The following is a 24,594-nucleotide window of genomic DNA, read 5'->3' as shown; positions in this document are numbered from 1 at the left end:
CGCCCTTTTGGGGAATATACTTCTGTCATTTGTACCACAACCTGCAGTATTTTTGCTTGCAAAAATAAAGCTATTAAGCCGTGTTATCAGTTCATTTCTTTAATTGCTGTTAAATCTGAAATTTACAACTTCCTGACTTGGACTCTACCTAATGTGTACTTTTTATTCTGTCTTGTATACCATGTAGTGCTTTTTTTTTTGGGGGGGGAAGACTGAAAAAAGAATGGTGGCATTTCAATAAAGGAAGGTAACTTTTCTTTCTTCTCCCTCAGATCCAGACCTTTAATGTTGAGGCACCATGCCAGACCGTGGAAGATTTAACGAACGGGGTTGTGATGGCCCAGGTTCTTCAAAAAATGTAAGAACAGGTTTACTTCATTTAAAATACAAACGGATTTGTTATCTATAGATTTGCTTGAATGTAAGTTCATTAATTTCTGCTTTGGATGGAATTCCTTAAAACTGTGGCTTTTCCTCAGTTCAGACTGCAGTTTAATCTAACATGTGGCTAATAGCTTTTTCTACATACTTTTAGTCAACTATTTTAAACAAAAGCCTTAAAAATATATTTTTAGATTCTTCTTTAAGACTAATATTTTAAGTTTTTAAAATACTTGGAGCCAGTGGAGGGTAAGGTATTAACCCCAGGCAGTTCTTGAAACTAAAATCAATATACCACATATAACAATTGCAGAGTTGCATGCAACAAAACTGCTGTGATAAACAGAATGGATCTGTTAATTTAGTGGAATGAAAGGACATTATGTTCTTAACATTGTGGAAAGAAAGATAGCTGTCATGCTGTGTAATTATTTTGTTCTTTTGAACTTAAAAATTATCAGGATAATATTAGTCTAGGATGCATTATTCTAGGATGTTTTTGTGTACACCCTGACTTGAGAATGAAATGTTTTAAGGTGCTTTTTTTGTCCTTGATAGCGATTGCTTTGAAGTTCTTTGGTTTTTTTTGAGGACTAGATGCAAGCATCTGAAATGCAGTTGATCTGTATCCAGATTTATATGTTTTAGTGGAGGCATGATTGGAAAAAAAAAATCACCCTTTCTTAGCAGCTTGACAGCTGACTTAGCCCATTTGGACAGTAGTGTTTAGCATGTTGGTTCCTACAGACCTAAAAAATATCCCTAGAAATACACTTCAATCTTTTTAACTTGAAGAGAATAGTAACTTTAATCTAACTGCAGAATACAACAGTATTTCTGTCTGTTTACTGAAGATGAAGACTAGATAGGTAAAAAATAAATCACAGAATGACAGAGTAGCCTAAGCTAGAAGGCGTCTCTGGATATCGTCTAGTCTACCACCATGCTCAAAGCAGGATCAGCTAGGGCAATTTGCCCATGTCAAGATTGGACTTAAGTACCTCAAGGGGTGGAGAGTGCATGGGTTCCTTGGACAATCTGTGCTGGTGTTCAATAAAACAGTGGAAAACTTTTTTTTTTTTTTAAATGAACTTTATTCCGTTTCAGTTTGTTCCCATCTTCCCATGTCGTGTCATGGGATGCTACTGAGAAGAATCTGGCTCTGGCTTCTTTACATCATCCTGTCAGATATTTATGCACACTAGATATAATAATACACAATAAAGTTTAAAGATGAGACCTCCCCTCAAACCCTCTTCTCCAGGGCAAACTGTCCCAGCTCTCTCAACTCCCTTGTGTGAGTTGCCCCAGTCCTTTAATCACCTTTGTGACTCTTCGTTGGACCTGCTCCAATATGTCCAAGTCTGTCTTGTATTTAGGAACCCAGAAGTGGCCCCCTCAGTGCTGAGGAGAGGGAATAATCACCCCAATCCCAATGCAGCCCAGGATGTCTTTGGCCTTCCTTACTGGAAAGGCAAGTTGCTTGCACATGGCCAGCTTTATGTCTGCCAGCACTCCCTACAAAGGTGTTTTCCCTACAAAGGTGTTTTCCAGCTGACTGGCCTCTGACTCTGCTGGTACATGGTGCTATTCTTTCCCAAGTTACCTTTTTTTAACTTAATGATTTAAAAAAACACTAAAAAAAAAACATGGTTCCTCCCTGCATTTTTCTCCAGCCTGTTGAGGTTCCTCTGAATGGCAGTATAACCATCTTGTGTATCAATCCCAGTTTTGCAGTGTGTGCAGACTTACTGATAGTGTATTCTATCCTAACGTCTGGGTCATTAATGAACCTATTAAGCAGTATTGACCGTACTGCATATTCCTGAGATCTGACACTGGTGCCAGGCCGCTAGCTGCGCTTCATGCCACTGATCACCACACTTTGAGCATAGTTGTTCACCCAGTTTTCTGTTCACTGCATTAGCTGCTTATCTAATGCATACTTAATCAGCTTGCACAGGTTAGAGGTGAGACTGACTAGTGTGTAGTTCTCTGGATCCTCCTCCTTGGCTTTCTTGAAGGTAGGATTGGTAGGTGCTTTTGTACAGGCTTTCTCCAATGAGACTGAGTGTCGATCTGGGCTTTCCCCCTGGTCTCTGTGGCCTGAGATTGCTGAATGCTGGCCTTTCCTGTAAAGACAGAGGAGAAGAAAGCATTGAGTACCTCAGCCCTGTCAGTGATCTCACTTCAGGTCTCACCTGTTCTTTAAAGTTCCTCCCATTCACATCGCCCTACACCTTCTGCTTGCTAATGTAGGCCAACTCTTTGTTGCCTGTTATTTGGTCATCTTCCCCATCACACATTATTCTTAGGTTAAAGCTCTTCTCAACAGGTTGGCCGGCCTGATGGCAAAGGTGCTTTAGCCCAGCTTAGGTGAATCTTGTCTCTTCTAGGCAGTTTATCCTGTAGTTGTAAATTTTCAGTTGGAACAGGAGTCTTTCTTCTGGTGGAAAGCTGCCATTTCACAAGAGGAAAAGGGAAAAAGAAAATGCCTTGAAATATTTTTGGAGAACTCTTTAAGATGTTGCATGGTAAAATTTGGAGAGTAGAATTCCAAAGGCTTGAAGTAGAGAACAGTCTTTACTTCCTGAAGCTTCTAAGAAGATTTAAGCGTTGCACTGGCCACAACACTTGCAGGGTTTCTTTCTGCTCTGGAAGAAAGGAAATCAGATACAGGAAATTTAAATTAGTTCATGGTTTAATAATGAGAGCATATTTTATGAACTTTTATGAAACTTCAGAATAGACAGTTGTTTTATTGAAGGAATAAATGGGGTCCTTTGGACAAGATTCCTCACTTATTTTTCTCTTGGCAGAATTTAGACATAAGTTGTAAGAATTACTCAGTCCTATATATATATATATATATATATATATATATATATATATAATTTTTTTTGCATTCAAAGAAACTGTAATTTTAAATGTTAACAGTCCTGGATGCTTCAGAGAGGTTGAATCAGTCTTTTTACTATTTTAATGTATGTTGCTAGAGCCCAAAAGAAGAAACAGAAATACCCTAGTAGAAATGGGTTTTCCAACCTAACATTTGGATCGTCTTCTGGTAAGCTTTCTGAAGCATGAACATCAGGGTTAAAAGTCTAAAGGTAAATGCAGTGTAAGTTGGATATTGTTCCATTTTTTTAAGATTGTAAATACTTCTTCCTTTTTAGCCTGCTGAAGTGTAAAAAGTTATTACCACATAGCTGGAGAATTCGGTAGACTTTGTAGAAAGTCAAGATTTTAGGATAATCATCTTGCATGTTGTTTCAGGTGATCTGGAGCGGGGGAAGGTATAATGGGACACATTTAGCCTGGATACCCCTTTGCCATGAGTTTCTGTGTTCTTTCAGAGAGAACAGGTTCTTTTCGACTTAATGATGTGCTGGCAGTTGATGGCTGTATAAATTCATCTGTTGTTTTTCCTAAAAACTTTGACTAGTTCAAAGACTGATCCAGTCTGGATCTTAAATGAAATATGTATCAGTACAAACCAAAATGAAGCTTAAATATCAAAAGCCCCGTTGTCTTTCTAACTGCCTTTTTAACCTGATTTTAAATACTGCCCTTCTCCCTTCCTCAGTAGCGAGAATGGAAAACTACTTGGACATACTGTTTTTAACAGAAGAGGTGATGTAGAAAGAGATGTAAAGTGCAAGTACTACATTTCTCTTGCAAAATTCTTAAAATGTTTCCTTTAGGAATTTACAGGCTGACATTGAATATTAGGCTTCTTCAGTATACCAAGGACATATGTAAACATCAGCCAAATGGTGTGACATTCTGCTATGCCCCAGGTAGTAATTCAAACTTGACAAAATTAGTCTTTGACTGTTTTAATTCTTGGCAGTTGTGCAATATTTTACAATTTTGCATGCTTATGGATGAAGATACTGATCCTTGTTCACCAGTTTAATAGTGTATGTGATAATCCTATAGAGAAAAACTGAAGCAAATGAATTGCAGCTGTGAGCTGATCTTGAATTACAAAACAGGAATGGTAAGGGATAAATGATTTTTCAAGAAAAATATTTTTGTCATGGAATATGACTCCAAAGGATTTTTGAAATGAATATCAAGGGTAGGAAACAGTTGCCAAGCGTTCTGTGTGTCTCTAGATGTGAAAGATAGGCGCACAAGGCAAACGTAGTGGCCATGTTTAAATAGTTGATTAGAAAACTGATCAGGACTTTCTTGGTTCCTTCAATTCAAACAAGTGCCACAGAAAGAAAAAGGGAATACTTGAGAGCCAGGGAATGTTCAAGCAAATGAAGCAAGTTCAGGACAGTCTTTTTTTTTTTTTTTTTTTTTTTTCCTCTCCATGCTAACAGCACTGCTTCCCTCTCTGCCCCAAGAAAGACAACTAGGTTGAAGAAAGATTTTACAGGAGCATCAACACAAGTAGGTGCTAGAAATTATAGACTCAGAGTTATACAGTGAATTTAAGTAAAAGACCTATAAGTACTATGTCACTGCAGTTAGGGGTATAAATCTTAGCCTAAGGACAAAAACACTTTGTGTTTTGTGGCAGTTATCTTCACTGAAAATGCAAAGGAATGTGATTTTGATATGAAACTCTCCACAGGTTAATCTTTGAAGGACAAATTTAGGGTCTGGACTGGAGAAACAAATTTGCTTAAGTGCTGTTAGTCTTTTTATTCCTTTACTCTTCTTAATCCATTGAAACTTGATAGTTCCAAGTTACTATCTCTCTGAAGTGTGTTCTCTGAAGTTTTTGAGGATCCTTCAAGTCAATTAGCCCTATTTTAAGGTTCTACAGCAATGTGTGTTCTTTGAGCTAATAGTGTGAATTCCATAATGATTGTTTAGGGAAGAATTCTGGTGACTCTGTGTGTGTCAATACTTCTACAATAATAAATTGCCTCCCCTTTCATTTTTTTTTTCGAGGTTAATGTATCCATGGCGAATGCAAAAAAGTATCGAGTTTGCTGTGTATAAGAAAATGCACAAACAGAAGCAGGTAGAGGACAGATGAAAATCTGAAAATGTTGGGCTGATCCAATGATCTAGGCATATTTCTAACAGACTAAGGATAGAATTTCTTTTGAAAATACAAATTGAGAAGTCAGAACTTAATATTCTTACTATCTTTTAGTCTCCACTTTCTTTGGAAAAAGAAGAATTGTATTTACCAGTTTCCTACTGCACGTTTTTCTATGTCCAGGTGCCTTTTTTCTTTTATTATTTTGGTAGATGGTAAGAGATGGTATATATTTTCATGTCATCTGCATATGCAATTAATGAAATATACAGTTGCAGTGTTACACAGAACAGCATATTGTGTATATTTTGATTTAAAAAGAATAAAAAGCTCTGCTTTTATATGCCTCTGCAGGGGAGATTCTTTTTTGTTAAACACTTAAAGCAATTTACTGTGTAACTGTTGAAATGAGTAATAATCATGAGTTATGCTGCATGCTTAGTGGGCTGGTTTTCTTCAGAAATGTATTTCTGTCTGTTGACAGAGATGATTGCTTAAATAAAGGAAATTTTGCATACAAAGGTAGGTGAGGATGGTGTAAGGGACTGCTGCTGAGAACATCACATGCAGTGACAACCATTGACAGCAGTATTTAGTACCTCGTGCTCTGAAGAACAGTGCAAGCTACTTGCAGGCCTGTTTAGAGACTAAGCAGGAGTGAACTGGTATGTAAATGCCTTTAGAAATCCTGAAATTAATCCAGCACAAGAGATAATCCAATTTTGGATTTAGACTCAGTGCTAATAAGAGAAACTTCAGTTCAAATGCTTGGTTCAAACATGTCATGTCGTGGTAATGATGATACTTTCATCTAAGTTTTTGCTGGCCTTGTGTAGTGCAGCACTTCTTTAAAATTAACTGGGGGGTGTTTTATAATCACAGCTGCTCAGTTGTCAGTGACACCCGGACTCATATGTGCTTAGGCGATGCTTTTTCAACCATTGTAGAAGTGATAGCATCTTTGTTAATGACATGGACTAAGGGAGTTCGTGAACTCAGAATATATTTGAGTCACGATCCCAGAAATTAAGCTTAGGGAGACATGTTTGTAGCAATGACTAGTTTTGGAGGCAGCATCTGGAAAGCCCTTTTACAAAATAGTTTCATGAATTCCGATAGAAAAGAAAAAAGAAGATTTCTCATTATTTGTTCCATTAGCATAATATATCGGGTAAATCATTGCAATTGACATTAATTCTGCTGGTCTAAACCTCGAAGCAATTTTTAAGGACAAAGCTGAAAATAAAACAGTGCTTTAGGAATGATATTGAGATGACTTTACAGATAGATCAGGAAGGGGCAATCATTCTGCATTCTCTTGGTATTGACACCCAATTTGTTTTTTCTGATATTGTTGGCAGAAATATTTTTCTTTGGATGCTTCTAGTAATAAATAATGTAATCTGCATAACAATAGCTAATAATAACAAGACTGTACTCTGTTTTGAGGTGCTGAAAAGAGATCTGGTACCTTTCTGACCTCTGCTATAGGTTAATGACTGAATGGATTGCTGATAAGGTACTTGGATGCTTCTATGAGATTTTTTTATACTTGAAAAAACAAATGGCGTCCATGGAAGAGGACTACCACACTTAGCTTAGATTTAATTCCCAGGAATCTTCCCAAAATACATTTTTGACAAGAGATATAGGTAGTCTAAGGCTTCTGTTGAGGAAGTGAAGGCAACTTTTTGGTACAGGCGTGTCTATTTAAAAAAAAGTTGAGATGCTTTTATTTACTATTGACATACAGATCTCCTGATGGCATTGGGTTGGAGTTGAACCCTAAACCTTGTAGTTTAACTCGGCTGATGCCCTGTTTGAAAATGGGGCATGCAGGGTTAGCCTGCCAATTCATCCAAGTATACTTCTGCTTATGGGCATTTCTTTATGCTTGCCAATGCTGTTTTTCAGACTGGTTATTGACAGAGAAAATGGTGGAGAATTGTCCTATTAATGGTGCTGCAGTCTTTAAGCAGTGAAAATCATTTTGAGCCTGGAATTCAAACCTAAACAATTCAGGTTTCAACTGCTGGTGTTTTGTTAATTTCCAGCTGAATGAGTTGTGATAAGTCAAAATTAATCAAAGTAAGAGCTTTTCCAAAGAGGAAGGTTTGTTTCATAAAAAGGCCCCAAATCAGCTTACTTCATTTCTAGTAGAACATATAAGTATTGGAATCAAAATTCTCATTCTCAAAAATTCTTATTCTCAAAAATCCTCCCACTGCTGAGGACAGAGAGGCCATTTCAAAGCTATTTGGAGGAAGTCTCTTTCAAACCCGGATGAAACTCTGCATAAGATTTTACATTCGTTGTTTTATACTTTGAGATTCTGTCATCTGTGCTACAACTGCACTGTTTCTGAATGGGAGCAACTAGTAATTGGCACTGTTCTTCCAGCTATATGTTTGTGTATGCCATGTCAGAGGAAAAGAAACATGCCTTAATCTTCACTGGAGTCTGTATAGGATGTGTAAAAATAACACTGGAATATATCAGCTGGGAAATTTTACTGTTTATGATCTCTCTCTTTTGCACTGTAACATGGCCTGGACTTTTTGAAAAATTGACATTTTGTGAAGAAAAATGGGATAAAATACAATACTGGAGAAGTAGCATCAGATACAAAGAGTGTCTGCAAAGGCAAGTGCCTTAATACAAGTACTGATGTGGTTGCTGATTAACAGTGTATTTCATATGGTTATTGTTTGAATCTTCAGATGAATTCATGGTTTCATTTTTGGACTTTTGACAAAGGATCTCTTGTTGACTTCCACTAAATAAAGAGTTTGGTTCAGCTGTATCTAGAGGATACAACAGTAAATCTCATAGTACTTTGTGGCAAATCCAGTCATGACATTGAGAAATTAGAAAGCTTTCTGTGAAACTCCAATCTGAAGTATCACAGTGACTGTTAAGGACCTTCATGCTTACAAAAAATAAAAATAAAGCTTTTTTTTATTGTTTTCTAGCTACATTAGCTTTAGTTTTCATCTGAAATGCTAGACTTTCCTTAGGTTGAGATATTGCCTTAAAAATAGCTTTTTGTTTGTTTGTTTTTTCACCATAACATTGTCAAACTCCTGTATGGTAGAGGGCAAATTTGACTTTACTCAGCACTATGAAGTGCTACCTTTTTAGAAACTTTTCATCTTGATGGCAAGAGTCTTGGAAGGAGTCTCATTAGGAAGCAGCTTGGGGAATGTGGTTATGAGGAGAGAAGGGATAAAATTTACGGAAATAACTACTAATATTTGTGTAGCATATTTTTATTTGTTTTGATTGCTACAGAAGGTAGAACAACTTTTGTGGGAGGCAATTACAAAAAAAGAAAAAAAAATGGATTACCAGAAGAAGAACTTCGAAAAAAAAATGTGGTATTTGGTAGATGAAGTAATAGTGAAGTGTGTTCTTGGTGATAAACTTTTAACTTTAGTGCTACTTTTTTCCTACTTTATGAGGATAGTTACTGTTCACCCTCAAGCTTCGTTTTTAGAAAAGCACTATTTTCAGTCCATGCCTAGCACGTAAGAATCAATAATAGGCAGAAAGCAGTATTTTCTGCAATGCTTTTAACTATTGCAAACAAGATGGTATTGGGAGACTTTAGTCTCCGCTATTACTTGATAATTTAGAGAAAGCACAACATTATAGAGGGAAGAAACTGGCAAGGATATTGCAGGTTTTGTAGCTTCTTTGAAAGTGTTAGCTGCCCATGGAATACAGCTGAAAGTGAGCTGTATGAACAGAGTGTAAGGAGTGAGAAAAGTGCATAATAACAGGTAAGTAATATTATAGTTATTTGTTGTGTCAGCCAGTCTAAATATTTATCACCAAAATGTCTTTAATAGTTTTTGAAAAAAACTTCTAAAACTTATTTTCTATTATGGTTTTGTTTTTCAGAGATCCAGTTTACTTTGACGAAAACTGGTTAAACAGGATCAAAACAGAAGTAGGAGATAATTGGAGACTAAAGGTACTTGGCTTGTTTTGCTTGTCTGCAAATCTGTATTTTGGTTCTCAATACAATACTGTGCTTAAATTATTGTGTTTAGTGTATTTCTCTGTCAAGACCTTGCTTTTTATTAATCTTGAAATTAAAACAATCTCAATTGCACTTATTTAGTATATTGTTACAATCCTGCACAGTTTAATGAAGAAAAACATACGAGTGTTGAATTTGACAACTGGTTTCAACTATTTAAAAGAAAAATAAGCATTAAAGAGCTGTATGCTCAAGTCAACATTTGAACAACAAAGTGGAGTGTAAAGTTGTCAGTTCTTTTGACTGCAAAGTGTCAAAGTAGTTTTTCAAAAAAGGTGAATGAGCTCTGAGAAATAGCTACATAGGAATGGCAAAGAAATTTGTTTACATAAAAAGGCAAAATGTTGTTTCTTTTTGTTTTGTCAGTTCTGCAAAACTACTGAGCTTTGGTAGAGGAAGTGGTGGTGTGACTCTATGTAGTTTGTACTCAGGATGTTTTCTGACCACAGTTTGTTTGCTAGGTCATTTGTAGAACTTGATATTCTAGTACTTTCTGTGTAAACCTTCAAGACAGTAGAATTATGCTGGTGCAAAAGCTGTTGATTCATAAAACCTAAGGAACACAGTTTCAGCATACAGATGTTAGTCAGGTTTCTGATTTAATGAGAAAATGAAGATATATGAGTCTTCCTAAATTGCCATTTCTACCACGGTTTCTTGGAGGGAACAAAGCTAGGATTATTCATCCATTAGTTCATTCTTCCCATAAACCCAGTTTGTTCTAGCCCTCCAAAGTGCTTCTGAACATTTGAGAAAGGGATAGAACTATGAAATACTCCAAATTCTGTACTCTGATCAACATTACCAACTGAGCAGAGGGTCCACACACATAAATGTCACCTGAGGAAAGGACAGAACATGCTCTCATATATGTTTTGGCTTGCTCACTTATCGTTGTGGTCACTTTTGCCTGGCCAGTTTTCCACAAATGTAGAGTGTTTTAGCATTTATTGTTTAGCAGAATTGCCAGCAAAAGCATGGGGATGTTGAGGAGGATATATTGAGAGACTGGTCAATAAAAGACATGCTAGTTCTGCTTATAAAACAGTCTAGTTTGAAGTAAATTTTAGAAGAATGTAAAGTTACAGATGAGCACCTGAGGATTTTCCCCTGAATGTTTTATAAGGAATCTTAAAGTCTTGTCTCTTAAATTTGGAGCGCAGTTTGAGGACTGTCTATTATAACAGTATTTTAGTTGACTGAAAACAGGAAGCAACTATTTGTAATTCTCCTATGGAGCCTGAGGAGGGAAATTTATCTCTCACCAGTTTAGCAAATACTAAAGCTGAAAAGGTATGATTAAAAAAAAAATACATAGCAATCCAGTAAACTCCTCAAGTGATTGAAGTCTGGGAAAACATCAGCTCAGATTTCATTTTTTTGCTGATGCAATTCCTTCTTGGTTTTCAGATTTCTATGTAAAAAGGAACCTAAATACTGATTACTTTTCTTCCTGTTTAAAAGAAGCATATAGTCCAGCCTTTTTAAATCATGTTCCCTTTTCATAAAGGATACTACAAGTCAAAAAAAAAGTGTGATTTTTGTTCTTGTTGTATAACCATTAATTTTATACATTGCCACCTATTATTATTCTTTATATACAGCTCTTTAGATCTTTGTAGTTTGACTGGTAGGAATATTACAATCTGTTGATAACTGCAAGGATGCTGTCTTATCAAAGTATTTTCTGTTTGATATATCAGTTTAAACTTAGGCATTCACATGGATGCTGTTCTATTCTTGATTTTAGGATAACCTTTCTGACTTTGAAGACCTAGCAATGTGTAGAATAGAGAAAGAGAAAATGTTAGAAGTCTGGGGACTTGCAAAGTGAGGATCATTAAACTAGCTACCACTTTCCATGTGAAGGTTGATCAAATCTCTTTGGTCTAATGTGTTTGTTAGAGAAAAATTTTGTTATTGCTTTGGCGTTAAAATATTAGAGGCATAGCTAACGTGAGCATGTCTAGCATTTTTTTTCTTTTTTTAATGGGAAAACAAAAAGCCCTCCTCAGTGATTACTTAAAATTTTATATCATTTAAAGAAAAATCTGCAAAAGCAAACACATATCTCTTATTTATTTGATGCACAGCTGAACACTTGAACATATTCAGAGTTTAGATTGCAGGCGCACCATTACTTCATGTTGACATATTCTGAAGACAAAATAACCTTCACTGAAACTGGAAAACAGCACATGAAGTCCTGCTGCCAATATTTTGCAGGGATGAAGTTCCCTAATCAATAAAAAAGAACATTCCGGTGTCGGAGACACAGAAATAGCAGTATAGAATAGCAGAATAGAAATATACACAGTTAATGATCTGATACACACATGTTAGTCACTGATTTATCACCTTTTTTGTCGATTAAAGAACATGTCATAGACTGCTCAAAGGGTGGGGAAAAAATTCTGATGCTACTTATTCCACTTTGTGCAGTGTGTCTGTACCTAGTCTGGGAGAAGAAAGAAATACATTGTTCTGTTTGATTTCTGACTCTTTCTTCTGGACATTCCATCTGAAGCATCGTTTTAAAATACATTCGACCTTTTTTTCATACAAGCAAGCTGTATTTCTTCCATTGTTGAATAGTACATTCAAACAAATGATCCTGTTAGATTTTCTGTAGCTGTGAAAGTTTGTTGAGTGCCTTTTCTTTTACAAAAATGGATTTGTCTGTTTCATCCAATACTGAAAAATGAAATAATTAAATTAGTGACTGCTGAGTACTGTGATCCAAGTAAACAAATGTGATTTTTTTTTTAAGAGTTAGCTTTAGCTCCCCATGTTTCCAGCTCATTTTATTTGCATTTAGTTCTCATAGCCCAACTGGATTTACTGTGGTCAGGTGCTTGGTAGCCATTTTTTGTATCTAGTGTTAGCCTTGTCTTATAGACAAATATGAAGGCAGAACACTTGGTCATGAACAACCTTCTAAGCTTTTTTTAGAATGTTTTCTTCTTTTCCTTTTTCTTTCTGATAAGGATAGGAGCCTGTTGCATGAACATGTTTTTCTTATAAATTCTACAAGAAAGAAGCAGAGACTGTAAGGCATACCAGTATTCATTTCTGCCAAGAGGATAATTAGATAATTAACTAATATATTTAGCTCTGTTCAGGTACACCTGCAATGCCTAAGTCACTGTGAGGCTCAATATAAGTTCAATCTGTGAACACTAACTCATCTTAGATGCACTTCTTAACATTTTGTTTTGTTTTGTTTTGATTTTAATTTAACTCAGGAAGATGTCTCTGTTTGTTTGTTCAAAGACGCAAGCAAATTCTTGGGATTCTTTTGTAGAAGATATTTGGGGGGGGGGGTATGTTCCAAAGCTATAAATGAGGTTGTTGTAGACTCATTTATAACCAGAGAGAACGAATTCCTGCAGAATGCAGTCCAGAGCAGAAACCTAACGTACAAGATTGGAACTGTGCATGCACACATACTCCACTGTTGTGAAATGCAGCCAGGAGGAATACCAACCTTAATTGTCTGCAATTGAAGAGTTAAGAGTTCTTCCAGTCTGTGCCCTTGCAACAGCCTTATGAGGCAGTTAATTATGAATTTTTGAAAGAAAATAGGCCTATGCCTAATTACACAGAAAAGTTACTGTTTAGCAGGAGGTTAGAACATTAGGGTTCCCATTCAGACATTCAGGACCTGCATGGAAAAGTCAACTTACATTACGCAGAGTCTTCAGCAGAAAAAGTGCTTCGGTCATACATATTATAAGGATAAATGCAATATTTGGAATCAGCTTCCATAGTGCCTCTTCATAGAGGCACTCTGTCCGTAGTGAGTAAACAAGGACATAGATAACCTTGGCTCCCTTTTTGTTGATATTTAGTATCATTTCTGTTTTCCATTTTGTCAGGCTTTTTTCTCTTTGGTACTCAAATATATTCCTGAAAAGAAATATCTGGACAGAATACCTTTATAGAGCCTCCATTTGGAATCAGTGACTTGTAGCTAAATAAGAATAGAAATCTCAGAGATGAGGGGGGGATAAAAAGAAAACAAACTGTTCTGAGTTGTGACCGCTTTGATAGTGCTCTCTGTTTTTTTTGCAGAGTTCCCTGTTTCTTTTCCAAGCAGGTGTAAGGAATGAATGAATGTAAAAGGGATAGAAAGAGGGAGTATGGTTGTTTCATGTGGAAAGGAAGAAGTTATGTTGCAGATGTAATTAAATAGGTATCTCGTGTGATCATCAACTTATATCCAAAGAAAAATACAACATTTTATAGTCATAATCCATCTTGCAAGTTACATTTGCTGTGTTCTTTCACTGAATTGTTTAATACTCTTTCTTAACTCTTGTAGTTCACTTTCCCCATGTCCTTAAGAAAAAAGAGAAAAAAATAGCAGTTACTTGCTTTGAATTAGTGTTCTAGAAATAACCAGTTGTCTTTAGCACTTTCCTGTGTTTTTCTGTTGTTACAGCTGTTGTTCTTTTTAAAACATTTCTGCTTAAAGATTTCTTTGTAAGAATTTATGCTCTGATCTGTCAAATGTTAATGGTGCTCCTGAGTTGAATCTCAAAATAGAAAACATTTGTGGTGGTTTCCCCATGATGATTTACTGCCAGTGGCAGTAGGTCCATTTAAGTGTATTTATTGCAGACAAATGAAAAACAAAAGAGGGACTCCCTTTCCCTCCCATCAACACTGAAGATCATTGATAAATTTAAGCCAGCCTATATATTAAGGCAAGAAGAACTTGCTGTAGCTTCATAACTGAGTGTGTATCTGATACAAAGATGGTACAGTTAACCTTTAAAAGTTGTCCTGGTACTGGTAATATAGAGCCTCAAAGAGAAGATTCTACAGATGCACTTGCCATTTTCCTTTTCAGAGAGTACAGTTCTATCTATTAGTTTTTATGAGAGACTATGATCAACTTTTTTTTGTTTTGTTTTGTTCTTTTTTTATTCTAGCATCTCAGCTTTAAGCTATATGGAAATCATTTGGAGAAAAATGAGCCTTTTTGATAAGAGATAAAAAAATAAAATGGTTTTCTTAGACTAGTGTTTTCCAATTCGTTTCTCTCATTTTTGGGATTATTTTCAAGTTCAAGGTTCTTCACAATGTTCTCATCGCTAAACTGGACTTAAATTCTGCAGCTTGGCCCATGGGTTTCTGTGGCATTTTCTGCAGCAGATACAGGTAAATTATAAAATGGAAGGTTTTATCGAATCAAGTTTGAAAATTATGCTCCAATCAGTACAGTACTCTTGATCTGATCAAAATGAAATGATTTTCTTAATATTCTTAAATTTGTTGCAGACTTTATTTCTTATTATGCACAACCCTTGAGAGATGGTGGTGATTGCCTTTGGCATACGATTGGAAGTATGGTGTAATTTCTATACCAGAAGGAAAACACATTTGATGGGAGGAGAAGGGATACGTCTGAACATTAACTAGTTCTTTTTAGCAATATGAAAGTACAGTAATTTTTATTTTCACATTATCACATATCATCTCCAGCTTTCACTGTAGGTTGCCAGAGTGTTTGATATATCATTTTTAATATCCAGGTTGAATTTTTTTTTCTCTATGATTTCAAGTTCAGTGATTATGAAGACAACTGTGAAATTTTCCCAAGAAAGACTTTATATTGTTTATAAGCAGTTAGTTTTGACTACTGGTTTCCAAAAGAGAGGGAGTTAGTAGGAATAATGTAATTGCATCATTATCACTTAGGAGTTCAGGGCTACATCTTTTGAGTTGTGTAGTCTGTCCCATTCTTGAGCTCCTCTGAGGAAAGGAATCAAATTTAGCTTTATCACCTTGTTTTCTCTAACTGTAGACTGTGTTGGAATATTTAGTCTGTCCATGCATCTTGGCTTTTTTTTTTTTTTTTTTGTAGTAGGCCTTTTGGAAGATAGATAGTGGGCAGAATATCTCGCAGCAGTTTCAGAATGTGAACAAGAACATGAAAGATGCTGCAGTTTTAAATGCAGCTATGAATTGAGAATTTTGATTTGATTTTTTACTCCCCTACTATAATTCCAAAGTTCTTAACTGTGGCTATTGTGGTCTGCATTAGGCAACTGGTGAATCATGATTCCTTATTCTTGAGCTATCTAGGCCTATGACAAAAATGAATGAATTGGGATGTAATTAGTCATTTCTCTAGACATCCTCCTCATTTCTGTTCAATCTTTATAGAATCTCTTTTTTTTAACTTCCTATTATATGAGACAGTACACCACTTCCATTGCCTGAATATCTTGCTTAAATATCTCAACATTAATTAATAAATTAACAGAATCTGTTAACAGACACTTTCATCAAAGATTTGTTTATTCTAGACATCACCTATGAGAACCATTGTGTTTTTTTCAAAGATTTTTCATGCATTCTTCATTTGGGACTTGATTTAAATGGATTTGTTTTTTTTTGCCAGAAGGGAAAGCAGAAACCCTCAGTACTAGAGAAATGCTGCATGAGTGCCTCATACTCTATGGATTCTAACTTATGCTTTTGGTTATGCAGGTGAAACAGAATCTCTTTGTATGGCACTAAAGACTTGCAGAGAATTGTGGGATCTGTCCGTGGTGATATAGACATTTAGTTGGCAAGCATTCAGAGCAGCCAACAAAAATGAAGGGTTTGGGATGAATACTTAATGCGAACTTTTTTTAAAAAAAAAAAAAGTTTGCATAGACTGGGGAAAAAGGAGTTGTTGGTGTGGTTTGGAAGTGGAAATGCGTATCTCTAGAAAGTAAGTCATGAGGATGTTTCAGGAAAAGAAAAGAGGAAAAAAATGATCTTTCAGATCTCCATGCCCCCGCAAAGTATATGCTGGTTTTTTTCCATAGACTTAAATGGTTTCTGCCAATTCATATAGATTTGTGATCCAATCTGCAAGTCTGATCACAAGGGACAGTTGCATAACTTCCATGATTCTAACATAACCTTCTAAAGCAAGAGGTCTCCTTGGAGTGCAAATAGATGTAATTGCATTTCTGTGTGATTGTTCCTGGATTGCCTACTTCATTATCATGTTTCTGTGATGCATTCCCTGCATTTACTGTGTTTCCATCCTCTTCCTTTCCCATAGGTAAGCAACCTGAAGAAAATTTTAAAAGGGATACTGGATTACAACCATGAGGTAAGAACAATTTTAATTAAAATATATTTGGTATTCTTTTTGTTGACTTTTTTAACCTGTCTAATGTGAATGTATCCTACAGATTTATTAGGACTTCTTTTTTCAAGTGTTGGATGTGCAGAGTGTCTCTCAGCCTGTTTTCAGGGGTTAACCTTCTCTGAAAGTTATAAACATAGCAGGTTGGCATGGTTGGCAGGTTGGAATATTATGTTTGGTTGCATTTTTGTAATCTACATGCAAAGGTAAAATTTTCCATTGTATTTGATGCATTCACAGGACTCTTATTTTTCAGTAGAATGGCTGAAAAATGAAAATATTCTTGGAAGATTGATTCTGAATTCTATAAACTGTACAAAGATCTTAGTAGTAGTGTTGGTATTCATTCTTTGAGGAACTTAATAAAGAAGAAAACAAAACAAAAAATAGGAAATGGTGATTCGACAAGACTCAACTCCAAAAAACTTCTAGCAGTTTTAGCAGTTTTATTTCCACCTATTCTTCATGTACATCTCTTTATAATTACTTTTTCCCTCTTTTCTGTTTTTCTTGCTTATTAAAATTTGAAAGAGCATTCAGCAAACAAATGACTGATTCCTTCCATTGTCGTTGTTTCTTTATTGCACCCTGCTAAAGAGTTGACAGTTCCTTTTTATCTGCAATTAATCTGTCAAAAATGTGTTTAATTCCACATTTCATATTCTTATTTTCAGCCCCCTGAAAGCTACTTGAAAACAATATAGCTAAAGTGTTTAATTCCTTCTACTGACAATCATTAATGTAAATGCTTCTTAATTATAAAAACAGATTACATTAATTGTAAGTCACATGTTTTTCTTTTTTCTCCCTTTTCAGTCTTTTGTTTGCATGTATTCTTTTTAATTATGTATTATGCTAGTATCTCAAATTATTTTCTACAGAATTAACTTTTCTTAACTCTGGGACTTGCTGAATTCCTTGAATCCTATGAAAGTGTGAGGCCAAATGGCCAGATACTTTGCAGTCTTATATATCTCATCCCTTTGCTAGCCACCTTTCCATAAGTGAAATGTTTTAATTTCTTGATACTTTCTCATGGAACAAAATGTGAGCCTTGAATGCAATATTCTGTGCTATCTAAAATGTTTTCAGGCAGTAGACATGGTCATGTAATGCTCTATGTAAACTAGTTATCCAAATATGGGTGACATTCCTTTTGAGCCTACCTATGCTGATTTCTCTTATCTGGAATAAAAAAGTAATTCCCACTAAGTTTGAAAATAATGGCTTATTTTTAGTTGAGATAGTCATGTTTTTTTACATTTTCCTCAAATATTAGTTGTGTCAAGTGTTATGGATGGAAATCTGCATATAAGATGCTGTTATGAATTTTTTTTTCAAGATGGATTGAAAATTTTATTAAAAGCGTGTTCTTCCTGTTGAATCTGAATCATCTTTGTATTTTTTGAATTTGTAAATGTATGTGCAGTGATAGAGATAAGCATGTACTGGGTCTTTATACAGATTTTAGGGCAACAGATTAATGACTTCCTCCTTCCTGATGTTAACCTCATTGGAGAGCATGCTGATTCTGCAGAGCTTGGGAGAATGCTGCAGCTCATTCTGGGATGTGCTGTGAACTGTGAACAGAAGCAAGGTAATAAAATTTGAAAGCATGTTTTGCTCCCAAGGCACTGAATGAAAATATAAATTGTGTAAATTTCCTAGGGAAAAATGGTGTTTCTCAAGTTGCTGTCAGAGACAAGTTTGTTTTCATAGGCCATGATGTTTTGTTGTTTTACAGATAGTAACTGATGTTTTGTTACAACATTAACTATGAACCAGTCTGAACTGGTTGTGATTTCAACATATGCAATTTTGTTATTTGGTGGCAGAGCTGAAAGGGAGCGCTACAGAGTCAAACTCTGGGGCCCAGCCTTCAACATTTTTTGTATGAGGTAGCTCTGTGTGTTTAAGAATCTACAGGTATAATTCCCTTTTGTTTGATCTTGGGTTCAGGAATGCATTTCAGTATCATACTGCCTATGAGATCCCTCAGAATCACTAGGAGTTGGTCTGAAGGAATGTCTCTTGCCATCTGGGACATCAGTTTGCAAAACTTCTGTAGGAGGTTGACAAGATAGGCTCAAGAACGTAAGTGACTGGGCCTTTCTAGATGGCATCAGGAGACTAAACATCTTAAGGTGTTTACCTTTGGATACCTTCAGGGCATCCAAAATGACCCTGCAGGCAATGTGGGACACAAATAGGGACCCTTTCAATCTGTCTGCAGATATGATAGAGAATGTGGTTAGGCCTGGCTAGGGTAACCATCTGCAAACATATATTTTTTAATGCTTAGGACTGAAAACATAGTAACAGGAAGTTATAAAATACAGAGATTGATAAATGAAAGGATATGAGTACTGTGTTCGCATCAAGGTTACATCAAAGGTCTGTCTTTCCTTGATGTACTTTGTTTGTGGTTCCTGTCTGGAAATGGCAGCAAGGGTGTCAGACCTTTTGTCTTTCTCCTGCAGTGGAATCTTCTAGCTTTTATAGCTACTTTCTCCCTTTCATTTTCTTTCAGCTATCTAAATAATTTTATTTGGCAGTAAGAAAAGTGGCTTCTGTTTTGCCCTTAAGCAGGAGATAGCGTGGCCTTCTTTCAAATTAGAATAGAAATGATTTTCTTCCTAAATTGCAGAAATAGCTCTAATATATTAACAGAGACCTCCTGTCTGTCCTGTTTTGTATAAAAAAATTTTTGCCGTCCTCTTGGTGGCTATTGGTATCCTTCACTGAAAAGTCCATCTTTTCTTGTACTTCCACACTTTTTCAGTCTGCATATTAAAAGGTGTATGGTAGAATCATGTAAATAATCAAAACTCTATGTACTGTTAGTGTAACTTTACATGGTTTGGTTAATTATTTTGAGATGTTTAATTCCCAACATATTCCTTTTGGACAAACCACAAAAGAATACGTTTGACATATAAAAATGAATCATAATATTCAATTGGAAGCTATGTGATACAGAGTAAATCAGTAATTCCTTGACTTGATCTAAGCATCAGAATTTGTCATTTTAACGAGTAGAGATGCAAGAAATAGGAAGTAAACAATGTCAGGACCTATTTAAAAGGCCTTAAGATGAGAGTGCTGCAGAAGGGCAGTGTGTAAATGTTAAATTCATGAAAAAGGCATCCCGTCCTTTGATTATGTGTTTGCATGACCAGAATTGTTTGGATATGGTTTTGGGAAAAAAGTATTTGGAGAATGGGTAGTTATTTGAAAAGTTAATTAAAGTGTGAGATGCGGGGGGGGGGGGAAGTGATTGCCATTTTATACACCTGCGTTTTTGACTGTTGAAAGTTCCATTGAGCCTGGATCTATGTCTGAATAGACTGTCTGATGTTTTTGAGGTGTTGAACAGGGACCTGAGTGATGGTTATGCATTTTCGTGTCATCTGCAACATCTGCTCAGCTTATAGGAAAAATGCAACTGCTGATTTTTCTCAGGTTTCAAAAGTAACATTCAAGATTACTTTTTTTTTTTTCCAGAGTACATCCAGACCATAATGATGATGGAAGAATCAGTTCAACATGTTGTCATGACAGCCATTCAGGAGGTATGCTGGAGTATCCATACTGTGTAAAATTTCATCTTTTCAATATTTTACAAAAGCATATTTTTTCTACTTAGGAAAACAACAAAAAAAAGTTGGATAAAATAAGGACTGTAGGTTGCAGTTTTAGATTGAAGGGTATCTTATTTTGCCGTGGAAAAACAACTCCATCAAGCTTGCTTTCTATCACAGAATTCTGGTTGAATGCCCCACTTTTCTTTAAATCTAGAAGATTTAAACTTCTAGATGTTTTTGATACTGGATTACCCTTCCTTTACCTTTCCTACCCTGTGGCTCCTAAAGTACACTAAACTCCTTTATATAAGTAACCAAATAATGTAGAATTCCTTTCAATCATATAATTGCACAAATCCATGAATTACTAAATTTCGTTATTGGACAAGTGAAAGGAAAATGAAATATATAGTAGCAGATTCTTTTGTCTTTTTTAGTATAATACTACTAAATAATAGTATTTAATATTATTAATAGGTTAATTAAGATGTTTCTGCTAATACTTTGTAGCATGCTAGTAAATGTACTGTAGTGTATGTTGTAAAATTGTTTTTCAGTGCGAAAACTTGGTTCAGTTAGGAAACTTAGTTTGTTCTCAAGACTGTGGTGTTGGAAAAGATCATTTTTCTGTTGTCCTTTATACTGGTTAGCCTGGAGAGTTTCTATATGCAGTGAGAGATTTTCTAATCTTGTTTAACTGGTAAACATACTGAAAACAGATCATGGCAGAAGGGAGAGAAAAAAACTCTTGAGTGACTTCTGCTGTGCTCAGAGTCCATTAAGGTTAACTGTAGACGAGGATAGTTAGGACATTAGGAAATCTGAACTGGAAACATTGCTATACTTTCTGACAAGAAAGCATGGCAAAAGTTTCAGAGAAAGTAACACTTCTATTTGGTCCTTCCTATTTGGTCTTTCCTTTCCAGGCCATCACAGCGATATCTCTTTTTTTTTCTGAATGTCAACAAGAATCTCAAAGGTTTCCATACAGAGATCTACACAAGTCTGTGTGATTTTTAATGAGGCTTCCAAAGTAATGAGAAGTCCAAGGCATTCAGAACCAGATGGGGAGGTTCTCAGATGCTCATCCAGCAAAGCCAATATGAAGCACACTTAGAAAGTAGAATTTAGAATTCAGTAGTATTTTCAGAGCTGCAGTGGTCATCTGTCCATGTAGGGTGAAACCTCTCTGGATTTAGGGAGTTCATTTCTCTTCCATGGACTTCTTAGAGCAGCTCATGGAAACCAAGAGATTTGGACCAAATAAGTAGTGTGGAGGAGATGTCAAAACAAAGGGTATAGTAAAATGGCTATGGAAGCATGTTGGAAAAGTTGATATTATGTCAGCTAATCCAAACATTTCAAAGCTTTTGACCTGCAGTTAAACATTCATCAAAAACTACTATGTGTAAAGACCTCTTTAATTTTTACTGATGTGTTATGTAATTCAATTTTGTATATATAATTATTTTTGATACTTCTTTGGTTTTCATATATCATCATACTCATGAAAATATTTTGAAGCCATAGTCTAACAAGCATCTTTCCTATTTTCTGCTTTTGCATGAAAAAGCTGTTTTTTCAAATGGCAAAATGAGCATTATGCATATGAAATTATTTGCTAAATTAGCTTCAGTTTTCTTGATTCCTTGTGATTCTGTGGCACATCCTTTGCTTAATTAATGTTTAAAATAAAATACTAGGAATCAAGATATCCTTTATACTTTATAAAGAACATATGAAATTTTCAGTGATTTTCTGTCATTATTCAGTACAAATTAATAGCTAGAAGCTATTAGCTAGCTTCTTGTATCCTACTCTGCAAATATGCATTTCCAAAGGCAAGCCATGTGCAGGGTAGAGGAGGGCAAGAATGATCCAACTAGTAGAGAATAGTCAAAAAAGTATTATATGGTTATAAATTATATGATGTATAATAAATATTATGTAGTATTATTGAGTGAGATTTTATTTACAGTTTATTGTAATTTATTACTTGCAGCTAATATATCATATGGTAATATAATGCTAGGTGACATATGACTAGGTGATACATGACTAATGTAACCTATATTTTTTAATTTAATTTACGGATTTTTTGGTAATGGCGAAAAACTTTTCCAGATATAATTTAAAAAAAAAAAAAGGAGAGAGGGAAAAAAAATACAAAATGCTATAATCATTTTCTGTTCTTTGGGGATTCTGCTGTTATTTTTCCATGTCTTTTGCATAACTAAATGTTCCTTTATTAACTAAGGAAGCTTCTTTATTGATTTTTTTTTTCAGTGGAATTTTTGCTTTTAGCACTTTTGAACATGTCTGAATATGATCACTCAGCAGGTGTTTTCCCTTTCTCTGTGCAGGTCAAGTTGAGAGGTGCAGTAGTAGAAACATTGTTAAAATTTGCTAATGTTATTTCCACCAAGCAGAATTTTTTTTCCTTTATTGTGTTCTTTCTATTTAAAGGTTCATCTTGCCTTAAGTAAAAGTAGCTTTCAAAAGGAGAGAAAATGATAGAAAAATATCACATTGGATATGTCAGTACTGGGAGAAGGGAAAAGTCTTGCTGTCTTAAAGGATAGATTATTTTATGTGTCACCTTGAATCTTTATAAAAGATGTCTTTTTTAAATGGAAAGAAGAGCTGTCCTGTAAGCAGAAGAAAGTCTCATGTAGTCTCAAGTACAGTGAAGTGAACCGGCAGACTGTGACCTGTAGAAGCATTTCATACAAAGCAAATATATTGAACTGAAAAGCACACTGAGTATGTGGTGCCAGCTGCTTTCATAGAATCATGCTACTCATTTGTAGAAAAGAAAAAAGTTCGTATTTGAAGTTATTCCTACATGCCGATTTGTGATAGTTTGATCCCTCCCCCATTTCTGTGTATCCATGACAATGCAAGTTACTGATATTCACAAGCAAGTCAGTTAAAAAGTAAAGGTTTTAACAATATAAAGCTAGCAGATCTCAAGTATTTTTAAAGCCTCCTGTCAAAACTGTGAGCATGAAAATGTATAGTTAAAAGGATTAACATGAGCAGCATAGGGAATGTCAACTCAGCTGCTTCTCATAAAACCAGACTAAGAAGTGGAAGGAAAAAAAAAAAAAAAAAGGCTCCTTGCCCAGGTTACTGTGACTTTTAAAATCCAGAATGAGTCACAGAATAAGCTCATTTGATTTTCAATGACATTTTGATTGTTCAAACACATGCCACTTTAAATTCCTCATTCTAAATGTCTACAATAAGCTAGCAGAAGAAGGGGAAAGTATGTGTTAATTGCTTTTTTCACACTGTTGAAAGCTCTTAAGCAGACTTCCTTTAGAGATGTCTATTTTTGGATATTGCATGCACCTTTTTGATTCCCCCCCCCCTTTTTTTTTTTTTTTTTTTTTTTTTTTTTTTAGCAAATTCATTTGAAATATATTTGTACATCACTGTTCATTAAAGCTGCAGCTGCAAGTAAATTATAATACTGTGTGAGGCAAATTATGAGTTTGAAGCTGAAAGCCATTCCAGTGCTGCAAGACTGTGGAAGTAGAACTTTATGCTCACCTGTAGTTTGCTTTCAGAATAAGGAAGTTTTCAGATTTGAAGGGAGAACGAAAAGACCATTTGCTTCTGCTTTTTATTCTCAAGGTCAGCCAGTTCTAGTTCTTGATACAAGTGAGCTCATGTTTGCCTCATCTCCAAGCCTGAAATAGCAGTGTAGGCTAATACCTCCCAGGATACCCTGTTCTAATTCCAGACTTGCAGGTCAGTTATGAAGCCACCGATCCTTGACATGTATGAAGAAGAACAGAAGTATTTCAGGAGCCTAATATGAACTTCCAGATGAAGTAGATACAGAGCAGAACACACTAAGGAAATTTGTTTTAAAGCATAATCATAAACTAGTAATGTGTCAGATTAGGAATAGATAATTCAGAAAATGATAACATGACAGTAGACAGACTAGTGCAGAGAGTATTTTGGAGTGCCGAGCTTCGGTACTGTTGGAGCACATAGATTGTGTAGCAACAATATGAAGGGGGAAATTGTGGCAGTCTAATGTACCTTCAGTTTTTTAGGTGGGAGGTATATTTTGGGTTGATGGGCATATCTGCTTGGAATACTAAAACACAGTCTTCATTAAAGCAGGTCTTGATTTTTTTGACGGAAATTTTCTGAAGGTCAAATCAGCTTGGCTGAGCAGTTTAGGAGAAAGCGTCCCCTTTTAAAAGTAGAGGAATTGGGAAGAGGCAGACCAGAAGCAGGGCCCCGTTGGGATATTCACTCCCTCTGGAGAGTGGTAGATGTGTGAGGAGATGTGCAGGCAAACATGCATGAGCTCTTACTGAGAGCATTTTGTGCTCCAGATTCCCACTGATATCCGCAGTTCGATGTACCCCTCGTGATCCATCCACACCCCTGCACTCAGTCT

General features: G+C 35.6%; 1 protein-coding gene across 1 annotated transcript in view; it reads left to right on the top strand.

Moving 5' to 3' along the window:
• The first annotated feature begins 259 nt into the window (after positions 1–259).
• HOOK3 (hook microtubule tethering protein 3) overlaps positions 260–24,594 on the top strand; it is a 57,852-nt gene continuing 33,517 nt past the window's right edge. The window contains exons 1-5 of the mRNA XM_088520835.1: positions 260–358; positions 9,290–9,362; positions 16,501–16,551; positions 18,052–18,184; positions 20,092–20,159. Of these exons, the coding sequence (XP_088376961.1) occupies positions 336–358; positions 9,290–9,362; positions 16,501–16,551; positions 18,052–18,184; positions 20,092–20,159 (348 nt within the window). The 5' untranslated portion in view covers positions 260–335. The remainder of the gene's footprint in view (positions 359–9,289; positions 9,363–16,500; positions 16,552–18,051; positions 18,185–20,091; positions 20,160–24,594) is intronic.

This window comes from Tinamus guttatus, unplaced genomic scaffold (assembly GCF_059628265.1).
Source record: "Tinamus guttatus ecotype Peru unplaced genomic scaffold, ASM5962826v1 Tinamus_guttatus_pri_ptg000099l, whole genome shotgun sequence".
In the NCBI taxonomy this organism is placed as follows: Eukaryota; Metazoa; Chordata; class Aves; order Tinamiformes; family Tinamidae; genus Tinamus; species Tinamus guttatus.
This window is presented reverse-complemented; position numbering and strand designations above follow the sequence as displayed.